This window comes from Rhododendron vialii, chromosome 2a (genome assembly GCF_030253575.1).
Source record: "Rhododendron vialii isolate Sample 1 chromosome 2a, ASM3025357v1".
NCBI classification, from domain to species: Eukaryota; Viridiplantae; Streptophyta; class Magnoliopsida; order Ericales; family Ericaceae; genus Rhododendron; species Rhododendron vialii.
Genome location: NC_080558.1, coordinates 4,367,642 through 4,386,273, shown reverse-complemented (window position 1 = coordinate 4,386,273; position 18,632 = coordinate 4,367,642). Strand labels below are relative to the sequence as shown.

Here is an 18,632-nt window from a genome sequence, read left to right as displayed (position 1 = left end):
CAATGAGCATCCTAAGAGAGACCTGAAACTAAGTAATGAGATTTCGGGTGCTCATTAAAAGACCTTAAAGTCAAAAATTCATTACGATCATCTATGATAAAATGATCAAAAAAAATAAGATTTTCGCACCGGTTCAACCGGATTGAAAATTGGAGCACTTAATTTTTTAATCATATTTTTTCGTTAGTTTCATTGACGGTGTAAACGATTTTACCAATTTGGAACGTAAAACAAATTACGGGGATGAAATTGAGACAATTGAAACTAAAGGGACAAAATTGAGAAAACCCTAAAATTAGAGGGACTACTACGAAAATTTGCTCTTCATCTTTTGATTTTACGCGAAGTATTCTGTCAATCTCGTGTGTGTTTTTCCCGTTGATTGAATTCGGTGACTGTGTGTCAATGGCTGCGCCAACGAACAGTCGAGTGTCGGACATGGCTACTGAAAATTTCAGCTTGAGTTTGTCGCCCTTACTTTCCCCTAGGTGGTCGCCGCCACGGCCTTTTCTACCCTCGTCCAATTCAATGGTCATGCAGTATCTGTTGGAATTTTTGGGGACAGCGAAAGCAAATAATAAAAAAAATAAAAAAGATGCTTTTTGGAGATATAGGGGCGGAGCTCTACAGAACTCCTACAGAACTATAACTTTATCAAAGAGGACTTGATTGTAGAGAATATGACTCTAATAGTATTTCTAATTGTATTACCATTATATTAAAACAATAACATAGAGCGTCCTTTTATAGGATTACATGGATTAATCTAAAGGATGAATCACTAGTCCCCAGATGACTTTACATCTCCCAATGTGATAAAACTAAACATTATCATGTATCTTACTTGAGATACATGCATCCCCAATTATTAAGAAAATTATGGATTACTATTTCCAACACCCCCCCTTAATTCATAATTTTCGCATCCTTTGCCTTTGTCTAGATTTTTGCAATTTCATTCTTGAGAGCCTTGTTTTCTTGAAGTGCTTCGACCAACACGAAGTCAACTTGTTCGAGATGTTGACGATACATTTCCTTGTCATGAAGGTTGAAATCATAAACTTCAAAATTGAACATATCCTTCAAGTGCTCAATAGCAATTTTAGCAGCCTCTTGCTCTGCATTGATCTTCTTTGTGTGAGGAGAGCTGTAAAGTATGATTGAACTGCCTTCAACAGCATTATCTCGAATCTCAGCACTTGCCCAGAATTTTTTCCCTACAGTTTGGTAGGATTTCCACATTGGTGGTGCGATGTGAAATTTTTTCACGATCTCATTCAAGAGATTCTTGAATGAAATTTTGACGACAATGGTCGCATTTTCGTTCTCCATGATCCTGCAAAATAGTTGAACACTCAAACAACTTTTCAATTTGACTGCGGCCCATTTTTTTGTTGTTGGGAGATTGGCTCCCTTTTTTGGTGTCATTTGACAAGCCCAAATTTCTTTTTGGAGAAGTGAAAAAAGATCGACTTCCCAACATGGTCATTGCCTTTTGGCATTTTTTAAAACTTTGTAGCAATTGGCTACCATGAAATTTTTTATTTTTCTAAAAAACTTTTTGTATTGGATCATTGGAACATTTTTTTTTCAAGATTTTCAGAAACAGATGATGCAGGCAAAAAACATTTATGAGGCTGAGCACAAAAAGTAATAGGGGGTAGGAATGGAATCACTTGATTACGCCCTGATAATGAATGCAACCCGCTCTGATACCATGTTGAAATTTTTGGAGGCAGCGGAAGCAAATAATAAAAGAAATAAAAAAGATGCTTTTTGGAAATGTAGGGGCGGAGCCCTATATATAGAGCTTCTATAGAACTATAACTTTACCAAAGAGGGTTTGATTGTAGAGAATATGACTCTAATAGTATTTCTGATTGTATTACCATTGTATTAAAACAATAACACAGAGCGTCCTTTTATAGGACTACATGGATTAATCTAGAGGATGAATCACTAGTTCCTAGATGACTTTACATCTCCCAATGTGATAAAACTAAACATTATCATGTATTTTACTTGAGATACATGCATCCCCAATTATTAAGAAAATTATGGATTACTATTTCCAACAGTATCAAGGGTCTAACCAATCAACGGACGATCCGCCACAAAATCAAGGGCATGACGACATCGTCGACCCGGCACCGTACTTGGCCGGAGACTCGGCTATGTTGCAGCAGCAGCAGCTACGTAAGAACTGGAGCGAAGCGTCAAATTGGAGGCCAGGAGGAGGGGGAATTATGACGATGAACAATCAAGACTTAAAATATTTTGAAGCATCAAAAACAGAACGAAATGCTTATGAGGCTTAACGGCTCACGGTTTATTCTAAGTTCAGCAACGTCTATTTTAAGCAGCTGCAGTAGCTTTGCAATCTCGCGCGTTAGGTTGAGGCTCACACGCACTCATACAAAAGTGATGCGCATTGATCTCAAGCCTGCGCTCGCTTCTTCAATTCCTGCATCAGACAGCAGTGGGCAGCCATCACGCCTAACAGAGATTTTTAGACCCTCGGGGGCACATTTCAAATTCAAAGCACCTCAAATCTCGTTCAAAGGGCTTTTACCAAGTCTTGTCATGCTGTGCAAGTCATATGGTCCTAATGTGGCTGCACAGGGGTGTCGGTTTCAGTCCGGGCCTATATGAATCATCATTTGTGTCTTTTGTCCATCTTTGCGACACTTTTCAAGTTTTTCAATCCATTATCATATCGGGATGCTTTTCCTAATTTTACCGATTTGTATAGGTCAATGTACGTTTGTTTGACCTTATGCAAGTGTCAGTTTCACCTGTCTAAGGGATACGATGAATTTTTGGCACATTAATGCCCAAAATTTCATTGTTTTTCATATGTCTAGGAGTCCGTGACATATCCGGGGCTCTTCTTCCTTTCTCATTTGAGCTAGGCGAGCCTGTACATATATGTGTCTGTTTGTCGATTCAGTTCGCTTGTCAATGCAAATTAGATATTAGCGGTTGGTTTCTGCATTCTTTTAGACAGTCTCAAGAGAGAGTCAAACAAATTGGAAAATGCAAATTACATTGCTACCCTACCATCTGTGGTCCGCAAGCAGTGGAATCTTGTGAGCAGTGAGGGCATGTCGGCTCAAGGCCAAGCAAAGCTTATCTATGGGGCTCATCCGCCCCAACATCAAAGAAAAGGGGTACATCGACCCAATGCCAGTCCTAAATGTCAACTGGGGCAGGCTAGCCCGCTCAATGTCTATCTATCTAGGAGTGCATCTAAGAAGCAAAGGACAGTAAAGTAAAAAGGCTCAGTGGTAGTCCTCAGAGGTAGAGCTCAGCCTCGTTCTTGTCGTTGTCGTCACTCTTGATCTCTTTGAAGTACCTGGGGCTCCTGTCCCATCCGCCTCTTCTGAGGAGGCTTTCGCTGGAGCGCTTTCCTTCTCTCTCACTCTCTCTTAATCTCTCAGACTACTCTCTCTGAACCTTTAAAAACTCTTTGGCGCGAGCCACCCTTTCTAGGGGCCTTTCTTCCAACTGCACACCTCTAGCCGCAGGTTATCTATTGCTCTCGTATCTCTGAGCTGTGGCTAAGGTGACAGTATCGGTTTGTGTAACTCTTGTTTATGTGGCCATTCTAGGCCATCATCCTCTAGAAGCCGCCCTAGTCTGCCCTTACATTTTCAATTTATGCATTCAATTCTGTACATATCATTGCATACTGTATATCAACTGCTGAAAACAGGAAAAGCCTATCAAGTGCCAAAACATGCTTATCCAGTATCGAAAATGGCAAGTAGTTTGGATTTTGGGGGTTCATACCTGGGATCTAGTCACTACTGCAACTGGAGCCGGAGCCGGAGCCGCTGCTCTGGGAAAGTGCAAATTGTAAGGGGGGGTGCCACATGTTGTTCTCCTTATCTATTTTTTTCCATGACAAATGTCAAGCACACAGCCTCACTGTCCCGCTCCACTAGCACCTGGAGCACACTTTGGCAATCAGAATACAAATTCAAAGCAACAATGGCTTGTGCTACCCGTCTCAATCAAATCGATGACGATCAGCCATGTCGTCCCTTTTCAATTCAATCAACGACGATCAGCCATGTCGTCCTTCTCAAATCAAATCAACGACGATCAGCCATGTCGTCCCTTCTCAAATCAAATCAACGACGATCAGCCATGTCGTCCCTTTTCAATTCAATCAACGACGATCAGCCATGTCGTCCCTTCTCAAATCAAATCAACGACGATCAGCCATGTCGTCCTTCTCAAATCAAATCAACGACGATCAGCCATGTCGTCCTTCTCAAATCAAATCAACGACGATCAGCCATGTCGTCCCTTCTCAAATCAAATCAACGACGATCAGCCATGTTGTCCCTTCTCAAATCAAATCAACGACGGTTTACCCGTCCAATTTCAAATCAACGGCGGTTCGCCCGTCTAATCTCAAATCAACGATGGTTCAACGAGTCGTCCTTCAGTGATGACCCACCGTCTCAAATCAACGATGGTTCAACGAGTCGTCCTCAACGATGACCCACCGTCTCAAATCAATGATGGTTCCCGAGTCGTCCTTCAGCGATGACCCACCGTCTCAAATCAATGATGGTTTAACGAGTCATCCTTCAGTGATGACCCACCGTCTCAAATCAACGATGGTTCAACGAGTCGTCCTTCAGCGATGACCCACCGTCTGAAATCAATGATGATTTAACGAGTCGTCCTTCAGTGATGACCCACCGTCTGAAATCAACGATGGTTCAACGAGTCGTCCTTCAGTGATGACCCACCGTCTCAAATCAACGTTGGTTCAACGAGTCGTCCTTCAGTGATGACCCACCGTCTCAAATCAACGATGGTTCAACGAGTCGTCCTCAACGATGACCCACCGTCTCAAATCAATGATGGTTCCCAAGTCGTCCTTCAGCGATGACCCACCGTCTCAAATCAATGATGGTTTAACGAGTCATCCTCCAGTGATGACCCACCGTCTCAAATCAACGATGGTTCAACGAGTCGTCCTTCAGCGATGACCCACCGTCTCAAATCAATGATGGTTTAACGAGTCGTCCTTCAGTGATGACCCACCGTCTCAAATCAACGATGGTTCAACGAGTCGTCCTTCAGTGATGACCCACCGTCTCAAATCAACGATGGTTCAACGAGTCGTCCTTCAGTGATGACCCACCGTCTCAAATCAACGATGGTTCAACGAGTCGTCTTTCAGTGATGACCCACCGTCTCAAATCAACGATGGTTCCCGAGTCATCCTTAACGATGATCCATCATCCATGTTCAACGATGGTCCGTCCATTCTGAACGACTACCTCTACTTCAGTCCAGCTTAGAGCACATTTTCCAACAGTCCTATTGCTTTGTCTCGGATGGTCCTTGATAAGGAGATTGGCTCTGATTCCCAACAGATGGAATTTAACCTCCCTGACGCGACCTACTCGTGATTGTTGGAACTATTCGTGCCAAGGATAGCTTGATCCCCTCAACGACGGTTTGCCCGTCCCTTACCAAATCAACGACGGTTTGCCCGCCCAATTTCAAATCAACGGCGGTTCGCCCGTCTAATCTCAAATCAACGATGGTTCAACGAGTCATCCTTCAGTGATGACCCACCGTCTCAAATCAACGATGGTTCAACGAGTCGTCCTTCAGTGATGACCCACCGTCTCAAATCAACGATGGTTCAACGAGTCGTCCTTCAGTGATGACCCACCGTCTCAAATCAACGATGGTTCAACAAGTCGCCCTTCAGTGATGACCCATCGTCTCAAATCAATGATGGTTCCCGAGTCGTCCTCAACGATGACCCACCGTCTCAAATCAATGATGGTTCCCGAGTCGTCCTTCAGCGATGACCCACCGTCTCAAATCAATGATGGTTCCTGAGTCGTCCTCAACGATGACCCACCGTCTCAAATCAATGATGGTTCCCGAGTCGTCCTTTAGTGATGACCCACCGTCTCAAATCAACGATGGTTCAACGAGTCGTCCTTCAGTGATGACCCACCGTCTCAAATCAACGATGGTTCAACGAGTCGTCCTTCAGTGATGACCCACCGTCTCAAATCAACGATAGTTCCCGAGTCATCCTCAACGATGATCCATCATCCATGTTCAACGATGGTCCATCCATTCTGTATGACTACCTCTATTCCAGACCAGCTTTGAGCACATTTTCCAGCAGTCCTATTGCTCTGTCTCGGATGGTCCTTGATAAGGAGATTGGCTCTGATTCCCAACAGATGGAATTTAACCTCCCTGACGCGACCTACCCGTGATTGTTGGAGTTCTTTGTGTGCCGGATAAGGTTTGGTCCCCAACAACGTTCATCGTTCCGCGATTAAACCATTTCCCCAAGCAGAGTCAAATCAACAACGGTCTGCCCGTCCAACTCTCAACTCAACGACGGTTCGCCCGTCCACTTTCAAATCATACGAGCGACGGTTTGCCCGTCCAACTTCAAATCAACGACGGTCCACCCGTCCAAATCCAAATCAATGACGGTCCATCCGTCCAAATTCAAATCAACGACGATCCACTCGTCCAAATTCAAATCAACGACGATCCACTCGTCCAAATTCAGATCAACGACGGTCCACCCGTCCAATTTCAAATCAACGACGATCTATCCGTCCCACAGTCTTCTTCCCCAACAAAGTCGATGCCTTTGCGAAAAGGATTGTTCCCCGGGAGAGTCCACATTGTGTGATCTATCCGTCAAAGACAACAAAGCAGCGGTTTGTCCGCCCCAACTTCAAATCAAACAGGTCCTTTAAAGTTCACGTATTCTGAATAGCCTCGAAGAGGGTGTCTAGAAAACCTTTGACGTTACTTGTCTCCAGTCAATGGTGCTTCAAGTGCCGTCAAAGGGGGGCTTCTGTAGACACCCCATTCTGGACTGTCCAGATAACGTTATTTGTCGATCTTTTATCCCCAATGATGATTAATGGTCGAAAACAGTCTAAGGACGAAGGTGTGTTTGAACTTTGAGCGTCCCAAGCCTCTTTCAAACCCATGTCAAACCCTTCAAACCAGAGCCAAACAGCCCCAGTAAAAACCAAACTGGCTTACGCCAGTGTCCTGGAGGCGTACGCCAGTTATCTGCCACGTGTCAGTCATCGACCAGTGGCCCAGCTTTTACCGGCGCACGCCAGTTAAAAGTGGCGCACGCCAGTCAAACCCAGTCAAATCAACTTTATTCAGCCACTTGGGCGGGACTTTTGTGCCACCCTGATGTCGGCCACAGTAGCCCCTGATGATTATATCGGCCAGGCCCGCTCCCCCTCTCTCCTACACCCCCCATCAACTAGTCCCATGCATTTAATGCATGGGAAGGCTCCCTTCTTGACCCAAGCCAGCCAAATAGCCCTTTAGCACCAACTGATCTCAGTCACTCCCCCTCTATAAATCCCCCCCTTGCATTCATTTGCAAGGGGTTAGCCTCATTAAGAAGAAAAGCTCTTCATCCCCCCTCTCCTTGCTCTCTATCTCTCTTCTTCCATTGAAAGAGAAAGGAAAGCAACCCACTTCCATATACCCCCACTGATATCCAGTCACCATACAACATCCATCTTTAACCTTTAGGCTCTAAACCACCTTTAAACTTCAACACCCAAAAGGTATATCACCTTTGTATTCCTTTCTGTTTTCGGCCCCTGAGGGGAACCAGCAAGGCCCAGGCTAGTAAACAATACTAGTCCTGGCCTTGAACTGGTAAAAACACAACAATCGTATGCGATGATACTCGGCGCACGCCAATTCCTACATGCCGTACGCCAGTCATGGCAGTACGAGCATAACTGGCGTGGGGATCATGGATCGTCATTCCTTTTATTTTATATTTCTGTCAATCACCCTTGCATGCTAAATAACCAGTTTATTGCTTTCTGTATGTTTAGAACTGTTTAGATGTAAAGGTTATTGCTTACTCTTTGTCTATTCAAAAGGCCTCTGGGATCCTTCTGGTCATGTTCCAGAGCCCAGATGATGCAAAAGCCAAGCATTGGATTAGGGTCAAACGTGCGTACGGCAGTCCATGACTGGCGTACGACAGTTGTCCCACAACCCAGTGGCTGGCCCTTGCATTTTAGTGTGATCTTGGCCTGCTGCATGTCCCCACTCTGTTCAGGGGGTTTTCTGTCTTTTTCCTTTTTTTTTATGGCTTCAAGCCCTTTCATCTGTCTGTAAATATATATATCCTGCTTGTTTAAGCTGTATGGTTTGTCCTGGGTGTGCGCTGGTCCTTTTCCAGAGCCCAGAGGGTTGCAAACAAAGACTGTGAAACTAGATAAGTGGAGTACGCCGGTCTTCCTGTGGCGTGCGCAAGTCGAACCAACATGCAGTGGCTCGACCAGTGCATGCTGTTAGAACTTGCTCATGCCCTTGCGGGGTAGCGTAATGCAATTTGTCCAGTTTGCTCAGTGCTTGTTCTCAATCTATATTTAGCATTGCAATCAAGCCATCCATAAGCATTTTGCCACATAAATCACAACTTGTTATAGTTTTAACCCTCATTAACTGTTCCCCCGCCCTAATTGGCTAAAAAATGATCAAATGAGAGAAAAATGCAAATGTTTTATAAAATGCCCGAGTAGAGACCGATCTCCGGATTGGGCGAGAGGGGTGCCATAAAACCCTTCCCCTCTCGTAACATGGCTCCCGAACCTCAGATATCGAAGGTGACAACGGACCGGTCTACGCCTTTTCAAAATCAAACAAACGTGGCAAACGTTTTCGAGTTCGGTTCCTTGGGTGTTTTCACCGCTAAAACCCGAGTGGCGACTCTGAATCGAGGCGTTTCGCCGCGCTTTTTCCAAACACAAAAAGGGTCGCACCCAATTCCACAAAGCAAAATTTCCGGGGTGGCGTGCCCACAAAGTCTCCACTACACTAGCCATCAAGAATAATCAAGTCACAGCTCACAAGCAACCAAAGCCCAAACAGACGTGAAGTGCAAATGTGGTAAAAATAAATGCCATGACTAATTCTTTGCGACAAGCTAGCAAAAAGAACTACAATGCCATCACAATATAATCAAACAATGACTATCACATCTCCAACTCAATCAATGAAGAGCCAATCTCAACCGCTTTCAGTCTCATGCAAAAAGAATTCCACCTTTTTTTTTTTTTCAAATGAAGAACAAAGTGATCCCTCCCCCCCAACTTAAACTATGCAATGTCCTCATTGAAAATATGCAAAATAAAGATAGGACATAAGTATAAAAAAAAAGGATAGATATCACCTCGAAAAAGAGGGGCTAAGCAGAGTAAACTATAGGTAGAGGGAGACCCCCCAACTTGGATCGAACAACCTGCAAAATGTTAGCCTCCAAGACAGTAAGAAAAATAACTAAAAGAAATAAATAAGGCAACAAATAAAATGAAAGACAAAAATTAAACCATCCACTTTCTTCACGCGAAAGACACGGGTACTACTTTTCTCCCTGGCCAAAGACTGTGTTTCCCTATTTGTTGGAAGGACAGTATGCATAGGATTCAATGATATCTTGAGAAGTAGTGCCATCATCTAATAGGCTGTCACTCCCTCTGGGGCTTCCAGATTCTTTACCCACCACTCCGTTTGTGAAGCAATCTCCACAGAGTTAGGACATTAAAGTCAGATGGTTCAGACAGAATTCTCGCTGCTAACTACGCGCCTGCCGCCAGACCCAACCTCCTAAGTACTACATACATAGCTTTGACCAGGTGGCTATACCAGACCATTATGCTAATTTTTTTCCTTTTCCAATTTCCTTTTGTTTGTTTTTTTTTTTGGATTTTATTAATTAACAAGAAATAAAAGAACAAGTGTACAAAGATTGTTCCTAAAACCCAAGTCAATGATGGGTACCCCTATTGCTAGGGGTCGGGTCCACTTCTTAGTGAAGACAGTGGTACGCGAAAGCTACCCGTCAGAACGTAGCCCAATGGCTACACAATAGGGTCATCCAAATAAACAGGATCGACCAAAATCTCATCAGGTTCACCTACTTCCATATATTCCAAAAATGGCTTTAGACGCTGCCCATTAACCTTGGAAACATTGTTATTCTTGGGGTCACAAACATCTACCGAACCATTCAGATACACCTTATGCACAACGTAGGGACCGTCCCATCGGGACCTCAACTTACCAGGAAATAAATGAAGGCGCGAGTTATATAGTAACACTTTTTGACCAACACTAAAGGTTTTGCGCTGAATATTTCTATCATGATATGCCTTAACCTTAGCCTTATAAATACTCGCACTCTCATACGCGTCATTCCTAATCTCCTCAAGCTCACACAATTGGAGCTTCCTATGGGCACCCGCCTCATGTAAACGCGCATTTAGCGTCTTAATTGCCCAATAGGCCTTATGCTCCATCTCAATGGGCAAGTGGCAGGCCTTACCATAAACAAGCCGGTAGGGTGAAGCACCCAACACGGTCTTGTAAGCAATGCGGTACGCCCACAAAGCATCGGTCAACCGAAGTGACCAATCTTTCCTATTTGGGTTTACGGTCTTCTCTAAAATTCCCTTAATCTCGCGATTTGCTAGCTTAGCCTGACCGTTGGTTTAAGGGTGATAGGCAGTAGACATCTTGTGAGAGATGCCATACTTGCTCATTAATGCCCCAAAAGACCTATTGCAAAAGTGCGTACCCTGATCAGAGATAATGGCACTTGGCATGCCAAACCTTGATAAAATGTTGGTTCGTAAGAACTCTAGTACGACCTTGGAATCACTGGTCTTAGTGGGGACTGCCTCAACCCACTTGGAAACATAATCCACCGCCAAGAGGATGTACTCATCACCATATGACACCGGAAACGGGCCCATGAAATCAATACCCCAACAATCGAAGACCTCAATCACAAAAATGTTCTGGAGGGGCATCATATTCCGCGAGCCAATTTTACCTAATTTCTGACACCGGTCACACGACTTACAAAAAACATAGCATCCGTAAATAGACTCGGCCAATAGAAACCACACTCACTGACCTTGGCGGCGGTCTTCTTTGCTGAGAAATGACCTCCGCACGCCTCGGTGTGACAAAACTTTAAAACTCCCCTTTGATCAGTGTCGGGGACACATCGACGCAAAAGTTGGTCCGCGCAATACTTGAACACATATGGATCATCGTAGATATATTGCCAGACCTCTCTCAAAAATCGCTGCTTCTCAGCTGTGGACCAATGGGGTGGAATTTGCCCGGTCACCAAATAATTGGCGATATCTGCAAACCATGGGCACGCATTAGCAGCGAATAACTGCTCGTCCGGAAATGAATCCACAATGGGGAGATAAGAGGTGGGGTCCTCAAACTCCAGACGAGATAGGTGGTCGGCCACTACATTCTCAAACCTTTTCTTATCCTTAATCACGAGGTGAAATTCTTGCAGCAAAAGAATCCACCGGATAAGGCGAGACTTCGCATCCTGCTTGGTCATTAAGTACTTCAAAGCCGCATGATCGGTAAAAACCACAATCTGCGACCCTACCAAGTAGGACCGAAACTTATCTAAGGCAAATACCATCGCCAGCAACTCTTTCTCGGTGGTGGGATAATTCATTTGTGCCTCATTCAGCGTCTTGCTCGCATAATAAACGACGTAGGGCTCTTTTCCTCGCCTCTGCCCTAAAATCGCTCCGACTGCATAGTCAGAGGCGTCACACATCAACTCAAAGGGCAAACTCCAATCCGGAGGCTGAACAATTGGCGGAGTAGTGAGACTCTGCTTCAATGTCTAGAATGCCTCCTCACACGACTTAGACCACACAAATGGGGTGTCTTTTGACAGCAAATGACACAACGGCCGGGAGATAGCACTGAATCCCTTAATGAAACGCCTATAGAAACCGGCGTGACCGAGGAAAGATTGAATGTCTTTTACAGACTTTGGAGTGGGAAGATTTGCGATCAAATCAATCTTCGCCTTATCCACCTCAATACCCTTGGATGAGACAATGTGTCCCAACACAATCCCTTGGGTCACCATGAAGTGGCACTTCTCCCAATTAAGCACAAGCTGCTTCTCCTCGCACCATTGCAAGACCTTTCCTAAGTTCTCGAGGCATTCGTCAAACGAATCCCCGAAAACTGAAAAGTCATCCATAAACACCTCCACGATCTTCTCTACCATGTCGCTAAAAATTCCCATCATGCACCTTGAAAAGGTTCCGGGAGCATTGCACAAGCCAAATGGCATGCGACGATAAGCAAACGTACCATAAGGGCACGTAAAGGTGGTCTTCTCCTGATCCTCCATGGCTACCTCAATCTAATTGTAGCCAGAGTACCCATCCAGAAAGCAATAGAATGCTCGGCCAGCCACCCTCTCTAGAATTTGATCAATGAATGGGATAGGGAAATGGTATTTTCGGGTGCTCGCATTGAGCTTCTGGTAATCGATGCAAACTCGCCACCCGGTTTGAACACGGGTTGGCACTAGCTCGCCCTCGCCGTTTCTCACGACGGTCACTCCTGCCTTCTTAGGCACCACCTGCACTGGGCTTACCCACTCACTATGGGCTATCGGGTAAATAATACCCGCATCTAAAAGTTTCAGCACCTCAGCTCGAACCACCTCTTTCATATTGGGGTTCAGACGACGCTGAGGTTGCCTAGAAGGCTTCACATCCTCATCTAGAAAAATGCGGTGTGTACACACCGTTGGACTAATACCCTGCAAATCTGCTATTGTCCAGCCTATCGCGCCCACGTGCTTTCTCAACATGGTAAGCAATTTAGCCTCTTGATCTACCTCAAGGGATGAGGAAATCACTACCGGAAAAGTATCATCGCCTTTAAGGAAGGCATACTTAAGCGTGTCCGGCAGAGGCTTTAATTCAGGTTTAGGCGGCTGGACTGACGATGGAAGAACTTTAGGAGATGGGGCACCTAGCGGCTCAGGAACTAGGTTCCAAGCGGCGCCACATACATCTTTTACTGCAAGCATCTCCATTAAACTCCCTACCTCTGGAGAATCTAAAAATGACGCCGCTTCGGCGGTTAAGGCTATCTCCAGAGGATCCTTATTCAACACACTATCGACATGCTCTTGCACTAGCGTGTCGATTAAACTCACCTCATATACCTCCTCATCATCCTCTACCCGACTATCCACGTTGAAAACATTCACCTCCATTTTCAAATCCCCAAACGATAATTGGACTTGACCAGTTTTGCAATTCATAATAGCACTGGAGGTGGCAAGAAAAGGATGGCCAAGGATGATAGGAGTCTTCTCAAAGACCTCTGGTATTGGACAAGTATCCAGGACAATGAAATCGATTGGAAAAAGAAACTCGCCCACTTGAATTAGAACATCCTCCACCACCCCTTTTGGAATTCTCACACTCCGGTCAGCCAACTGTAGCGTGACCAGTGTGGCTTTCAAATCGCCTAAGCCGAGCTTCAAGTATACCGAATAGGGGAGCAGGTTGACATTCGCTCCTAAATCCAGTAAAGCCTTATCAAACTTTTGGCCTACGATCGCTATAGGGATGGTAGGACAACCAGGGTCCTTACACTTGGTGGGATCTCAGTTTGGAGAATGGAGCTCACTTGCTCCGTCAGAAGCACTTTGTCCTGACTCTTGGTTCTCCGCTTCGACGTGCACAAATCCTTCAAGACCTTAGCAAACTGAGGAATTGCGTCAATGGCTTCCATCAAAGAAATAGGAAACTGAACTTTCTTGAATAATTCAAGCATTTAAAAGTTCACATTGACCTTAGGCTTTGCCCCCAAGCGATTTGGATATGGAGCGACGGGTGGCATTGGAGTTGTGGGGGCCGCAGGGGCAGGCACCACCACTTTCGGAGACTCCGCCTCTTTTTCCTCCTCGGGAACACTTTCCAAGTCTGGAACGACTGTTGGTGCAGCTACCGACACCGGGGGAGGCACCAATTTTTGCTTGGGAGGTAAGTCCTTGTCGATCACCTTCCCACTTTTGAGAGTGATTGCCTTAGCTTCTTCCAGACTGAGATTCGGATGACTCGGGCCAGAAGAATCGCCCACATAATGAGTACCAGCGGCATTGACTAGAGGTTGAGAAGGAAACTTTCCCTTCTCTTGTTGGACTTGTCCAACTGCCGCCGTTAACTGGGTCAATTGGGTCCTAATGTCACCAATTGCCTGTTTGGTTTGTTCAGTGAAGCTTAACTGAGACTGCATGAGAGCCTTCATCATCTCATCAGTCTGCTTATCCCGCGGGGGATGGTTTATGCCTGGGGGTGGTCCAAAAGATGAAGGACCGAACCCCTGCTGCTGCTGAGGTGGGTAACGAAACTGGGTCATTTGGCCTTGAGGAGGCCGGAACTGCTGAACTTGCGGCTGAGGTGGTGCTTGGGGTTGCACCGGGGCTTTTTGATCCCTCCAACTCAAAAGTGGATTTTGGGCCCACCCTGGATTGTAGGTATTTGAATAAGGATCCCAACGGTGGTTAAGCGCGTTCACCTCAGCTTGGTTACTATGGTATGCGTCTTTGACAATGGGAAATGCGGGGCAAGCAGTGACAAGATGCCCCGGACACTCACATAACGCACACACCTCTTCGACTCTCACCTCATTCGCCTGATGGACTTGCTTAAGCTTCAAGTCCTCTAATTGTTTAGCCATCTTGTCCAGCTGAGACTGGACATTGTGCTCTCGCACACCAGAAGGAAAAATGCCAGACCCACTGGGTCCCTGTGCAGCCATGGCCCTATCACCGAGGTCCGAAGGTTCCCAATTTCGGTGCTTCTCGGCCAACTCGTCGAGAAAGTCCCATGCATCGTCTGGGGACTTATCTAGAAAATCCTCCTCTTTACAGAGGTACTCCATTTGTTGGACCGTAGCAACATTCAAGCCCAAATAGAAAAATGACACCAATTGGTGTTTCACGAAACCATGATGCAGTAGGGACAATAGCAAGTCCTTGAACCGCTCCCAGCACCTTAAAAACGACTCGCCCTCTTCCTGCTTATACGATTGGACTTGGCGAGTCAGGTACTTCGATTTACTTTCCGAGAAATATTTCTTGTAGAATAAATCTCGGATAGCAGCCCACGTCGTGAGAGATTGTGGCTTCTGCATCCGCAGCCACTTATCTGCATTATCCCTGAGCGAGGCTGGGAAAAGCTTAAGGCAAGCATTCTCCCACTGAGTAGTGGTGGCCAGGGTACGCACCAAGCCCTCAAAATGACGGACGTGCTCATACGGATCCTCATTCTCCTTCCCACAAAACTGGGGAAGGGCATTATGCGTACCAGGTTTAATGGTGAAAGCATTACGTGCTTCAACCGTCTCGGTTGGTAGAACAATTGGACCGAGAGGAGTGGTCCTCTCAGGATGCATGTGTGCACGCATCGACATCGGTGGCTCTACTATTGGTGGCTCAATTATTAAATCAACGAAAGGTCACCGATATCAAAAGAATCGCCACTAAAAGACTCTCCTTCCACGATTACTCTCGGCTCTCTCTTTCTCTCTCAATGGCTACGAGACGCCTGGTATTGTCTCGGTAGTACTTAGGCTTTAGAGGTGATTGCTTTCCTACGATGGAGGATTGCGCACCTCTACCTATGATGGCTCAAACAAAGCTAAAAAAAGAAAAAGAATAAAATAGAATAAAATAAAATAAAAATAAAACTAACTACCCGAATTCTTTAACACACGTTACCGTCCCCGGCAACGGCGCCAAAAATGCTTGACCAATTCCTAGACCTAAAATAAGGGGTTGCCCCAAGCGTAGGGCTGAGACCGATGTAGCACAATACCTGGTAAGACCGGAGTCGAATCCACTATGGACGGTGAAGTGTGTGCTTTGGAATCTCGGGTTGTAGAATTTAAATTAGCTCTTAGGTAGCCACCCTTTGCCTTTTCGTTGATTAATTAACTAATACTAACAGATAACTTGCTCAAACGATTAAAAAGAGAGGCGCGGTCGTAGGGAATCCAGCGCTTGCTACCCAATCAGAATCCGCTCGCTTTTCATAGTTCTAAAAAAAAGATTAAATTTAGGGAGAATTGGAAACCCCGAAGAATGCGAATCCTAAGGTTGCCAGTCCCGTACACAGCGGCGAACAGGTTTTGGTCCCCCATTCCCGCTCACATGAGCCCTGGCAATGCCTCGGATCGTCCAACGGACGTAGTTTTCACCAACTAAATTTATTTAATTGAATTAATGTGCAGAAAATTGTGAGACGAATCTTAATTAGGTCGCGGCGCGCCTTTACCCAGCGACCAAACCTCAGAAAAACTACTCATTCATTATTGCGCAAGAAACGAAGGAAACCCTAATTTGAATCATGCTTCTAAATATGAAATAAACAAAAGATACGAATTAAACAAGTATCAAAGAACAACTTTATGGAAGAATGAAAATTAATACGAGTTACCGGTTTGCAAATAATTGTACAAAATTTCCAATAACTTAAAAGGGAAAAACCAAACTTCGAAGAAAATCAATCTGAAACTATATAATAAAATTCGAAGTAAACCTACTGATGGCAGCTTCTTTTTTTCTGTTTCATCCGTGGGAATCGTGCGCGAGTCCCAGAAAAAGATCTCGGTAATCCTCCTTTTTTTTTTTCGTCCGCAGAAGCCTCGTCCAAAAGCTCTCCCGTGCGTAGCTCCCTGTCCTTCTTTTATAAACTTCTGTAGTCCCCCTTTACAAACCCTATTTTCTCCCTTTTTTAGTCAAAGCCGTGGGCCACCACTGCCGAGAATTTGGCTAGGCCTTCTGCTCCTTTTTCATTCCTTTGGTTAGTCTAACCAATTAATACTCCTTTGAAAACCACTTTGGGCCCACCAAGACCATGTGTTATTTTTCCACTTCCATGACTACGTGCACACAGTAGAGCAAAAGTAATATGGCCCAATCCATGATCTGCCAACGTAAATTTACGACTTTAATGCATTAAGCTTCCAAACTTCTACAATGTAAAAAAATAAGGCATTAACTCCGTGTAATAATATAAATGGACTTAACAAAGATAAATTAAAGGGCGCTAATGTAAACATTTACGCGCATATCACTATGCTACTTCTTTGTACAAAATAATGACATAAGCTTTTATACTCCGAGGATCCGCGCCTGGAATATTTCCAAGATGCTTAGAAAATCCGCTCTTAAGTCCCTCGGCATCGATGGCAACGGCCTTAGAGTGCTCTGCTATGGGGCTCGGCATCGATGTAATGTAATTCTTCCCATCGATGCCGAGGTGACTAAGGAGTTGGACCACTAAGGGGCTCGGCATCGAAGGGATGTATCCCTTTACATCGATGCCGAGGTCAATAGTGGGATGCTTGGATGTCAGCCTCTTGCTCGGGCAATTCTGGCTCTTGCTCGGGCAAATCTGCCTCTTGCTCGGGCAATTGAGTTTCTGCTTTGGCCATCCAGCTTCTGCTCGGGCAAATCAACTTCTGCCTTGGCAATGACAGGTTCTGCTCGGGCAAAGACATGTCTTATGCAACGAAAACTCCCTTTTTTGGCGATTTACCTACAAAATAGAACTAGAACACTATACGAGCAAACAACGTTAACAATAACTAATAAGTAATTAAATTTAACTAAAACTAGATACTAGCGCACCCTACATTACATTCTCGGGTGCTTATCAATATCGCAGCAAATTTCAAAGAAGTTCGGTGATGCATTTTTCTTGGCTATGGGCATGAGGAATTTGGTTATAGATTGTGGGATCTGGTTGACAAGAAAATCATTCGAAGTAGAGATGTTCACTCCGTTTGGTTTAACATTTTGAGAGTTACTTTTAACTCTCAACTCTTGGCACAATTTTCAATAAATTTTTCTCTCTATCTCTCTCCACTTGTTACCACTCCAACTCTCAAAAATAACTTTCTAAAATATAAACCAAACAAAGCCGTTGTCTTTCTTGAAGATCAAGCAATTAAAGACTTTGACAAAGATCATCAACCAGAGGAATTGTAGAGACTTACATGGGCCTGTAGAGGGTGATACGACTAAACCCATCGATATGAAATGTGAGGATTAGACCACATTGAATCGAAAAGCTGTTGGGCTTATTCATCAATGGATTGACGATAGTGTTTTTCATCATGTCTCCACCAAAAATTCAGCATATGATTTGCAGAAGAAATTGGAAAGTCTCTATGATAGAAAATTGGCCACTAACAAAGCATTCTTGTTCAAAAAATTGGTGAATTTGAAATATAAAGAGAGCAAGTCTATTGCGGAACATTTGAATGAAATAAATAGTATTGTTAATCAACTTGCTTCTATGAAGATTGTGTTTGATGATGAGTTGCAGGCTTTAATTTGATGCTTCTTAGTTCTCTACCTGAGAATTGGAAAACTTTGGTTGTGACGATTAGTAACTCGGTGCCGGATGGAGTTGTGTCTATGAGCCAAGTTACTAGCAGTTTGTTGAATGAAGAGAAAAGAAGAAAGTCCACCGGTTCTTCTCATTTGGAGGCATTTGTTGTTAAACCAAGAGGGAGAGGTAGAAGTACCACTCCCCACAATCGTGATCAAAGCCGTGGGAGTTCGAGGGGAAGATCACCGTCAAAACAAGATATAGAGTTCCATTATTGTAAAAAGAAAGGCCACATGAAGCGGGAATGCCTAAGCTCAAATTCAAGGAGGAAAATTGTGCGAAGCATGGTGATAAGAAGCAAGGAAACAC

At 44.7% G+C, this 18,632-nt stretch overlaps 1 protein-coding gene across 3 annotated transcripts in view; it reads left to right on the top strand.

Moving 5' to 3' along the window:
- The first annotated feature begins 376 nt into the window (after nucleotides 1-376).
- LOC131315521 (uncharacterized) overlaps nucleotides 377-18,632 on the top strand; it is a 36,757-nt gene continuing 18,501 nt past the window's right edge. For all 3 annotated transcript variants that reach the window (XM_058344626.1, XM_058344625.1, XM_058344627.1), the window contains exon 1: nucleotides 377-488. In XM_058344626.1, the coding sequence (XP_058200609.1) occupies nucleotides 406-488 (83 nt within the window). In that variant the 5' untranslated portion in view covers nucleotides 377-405. The remainder of the gene's footprint in view (nucleotides 489-18,632) is intronic.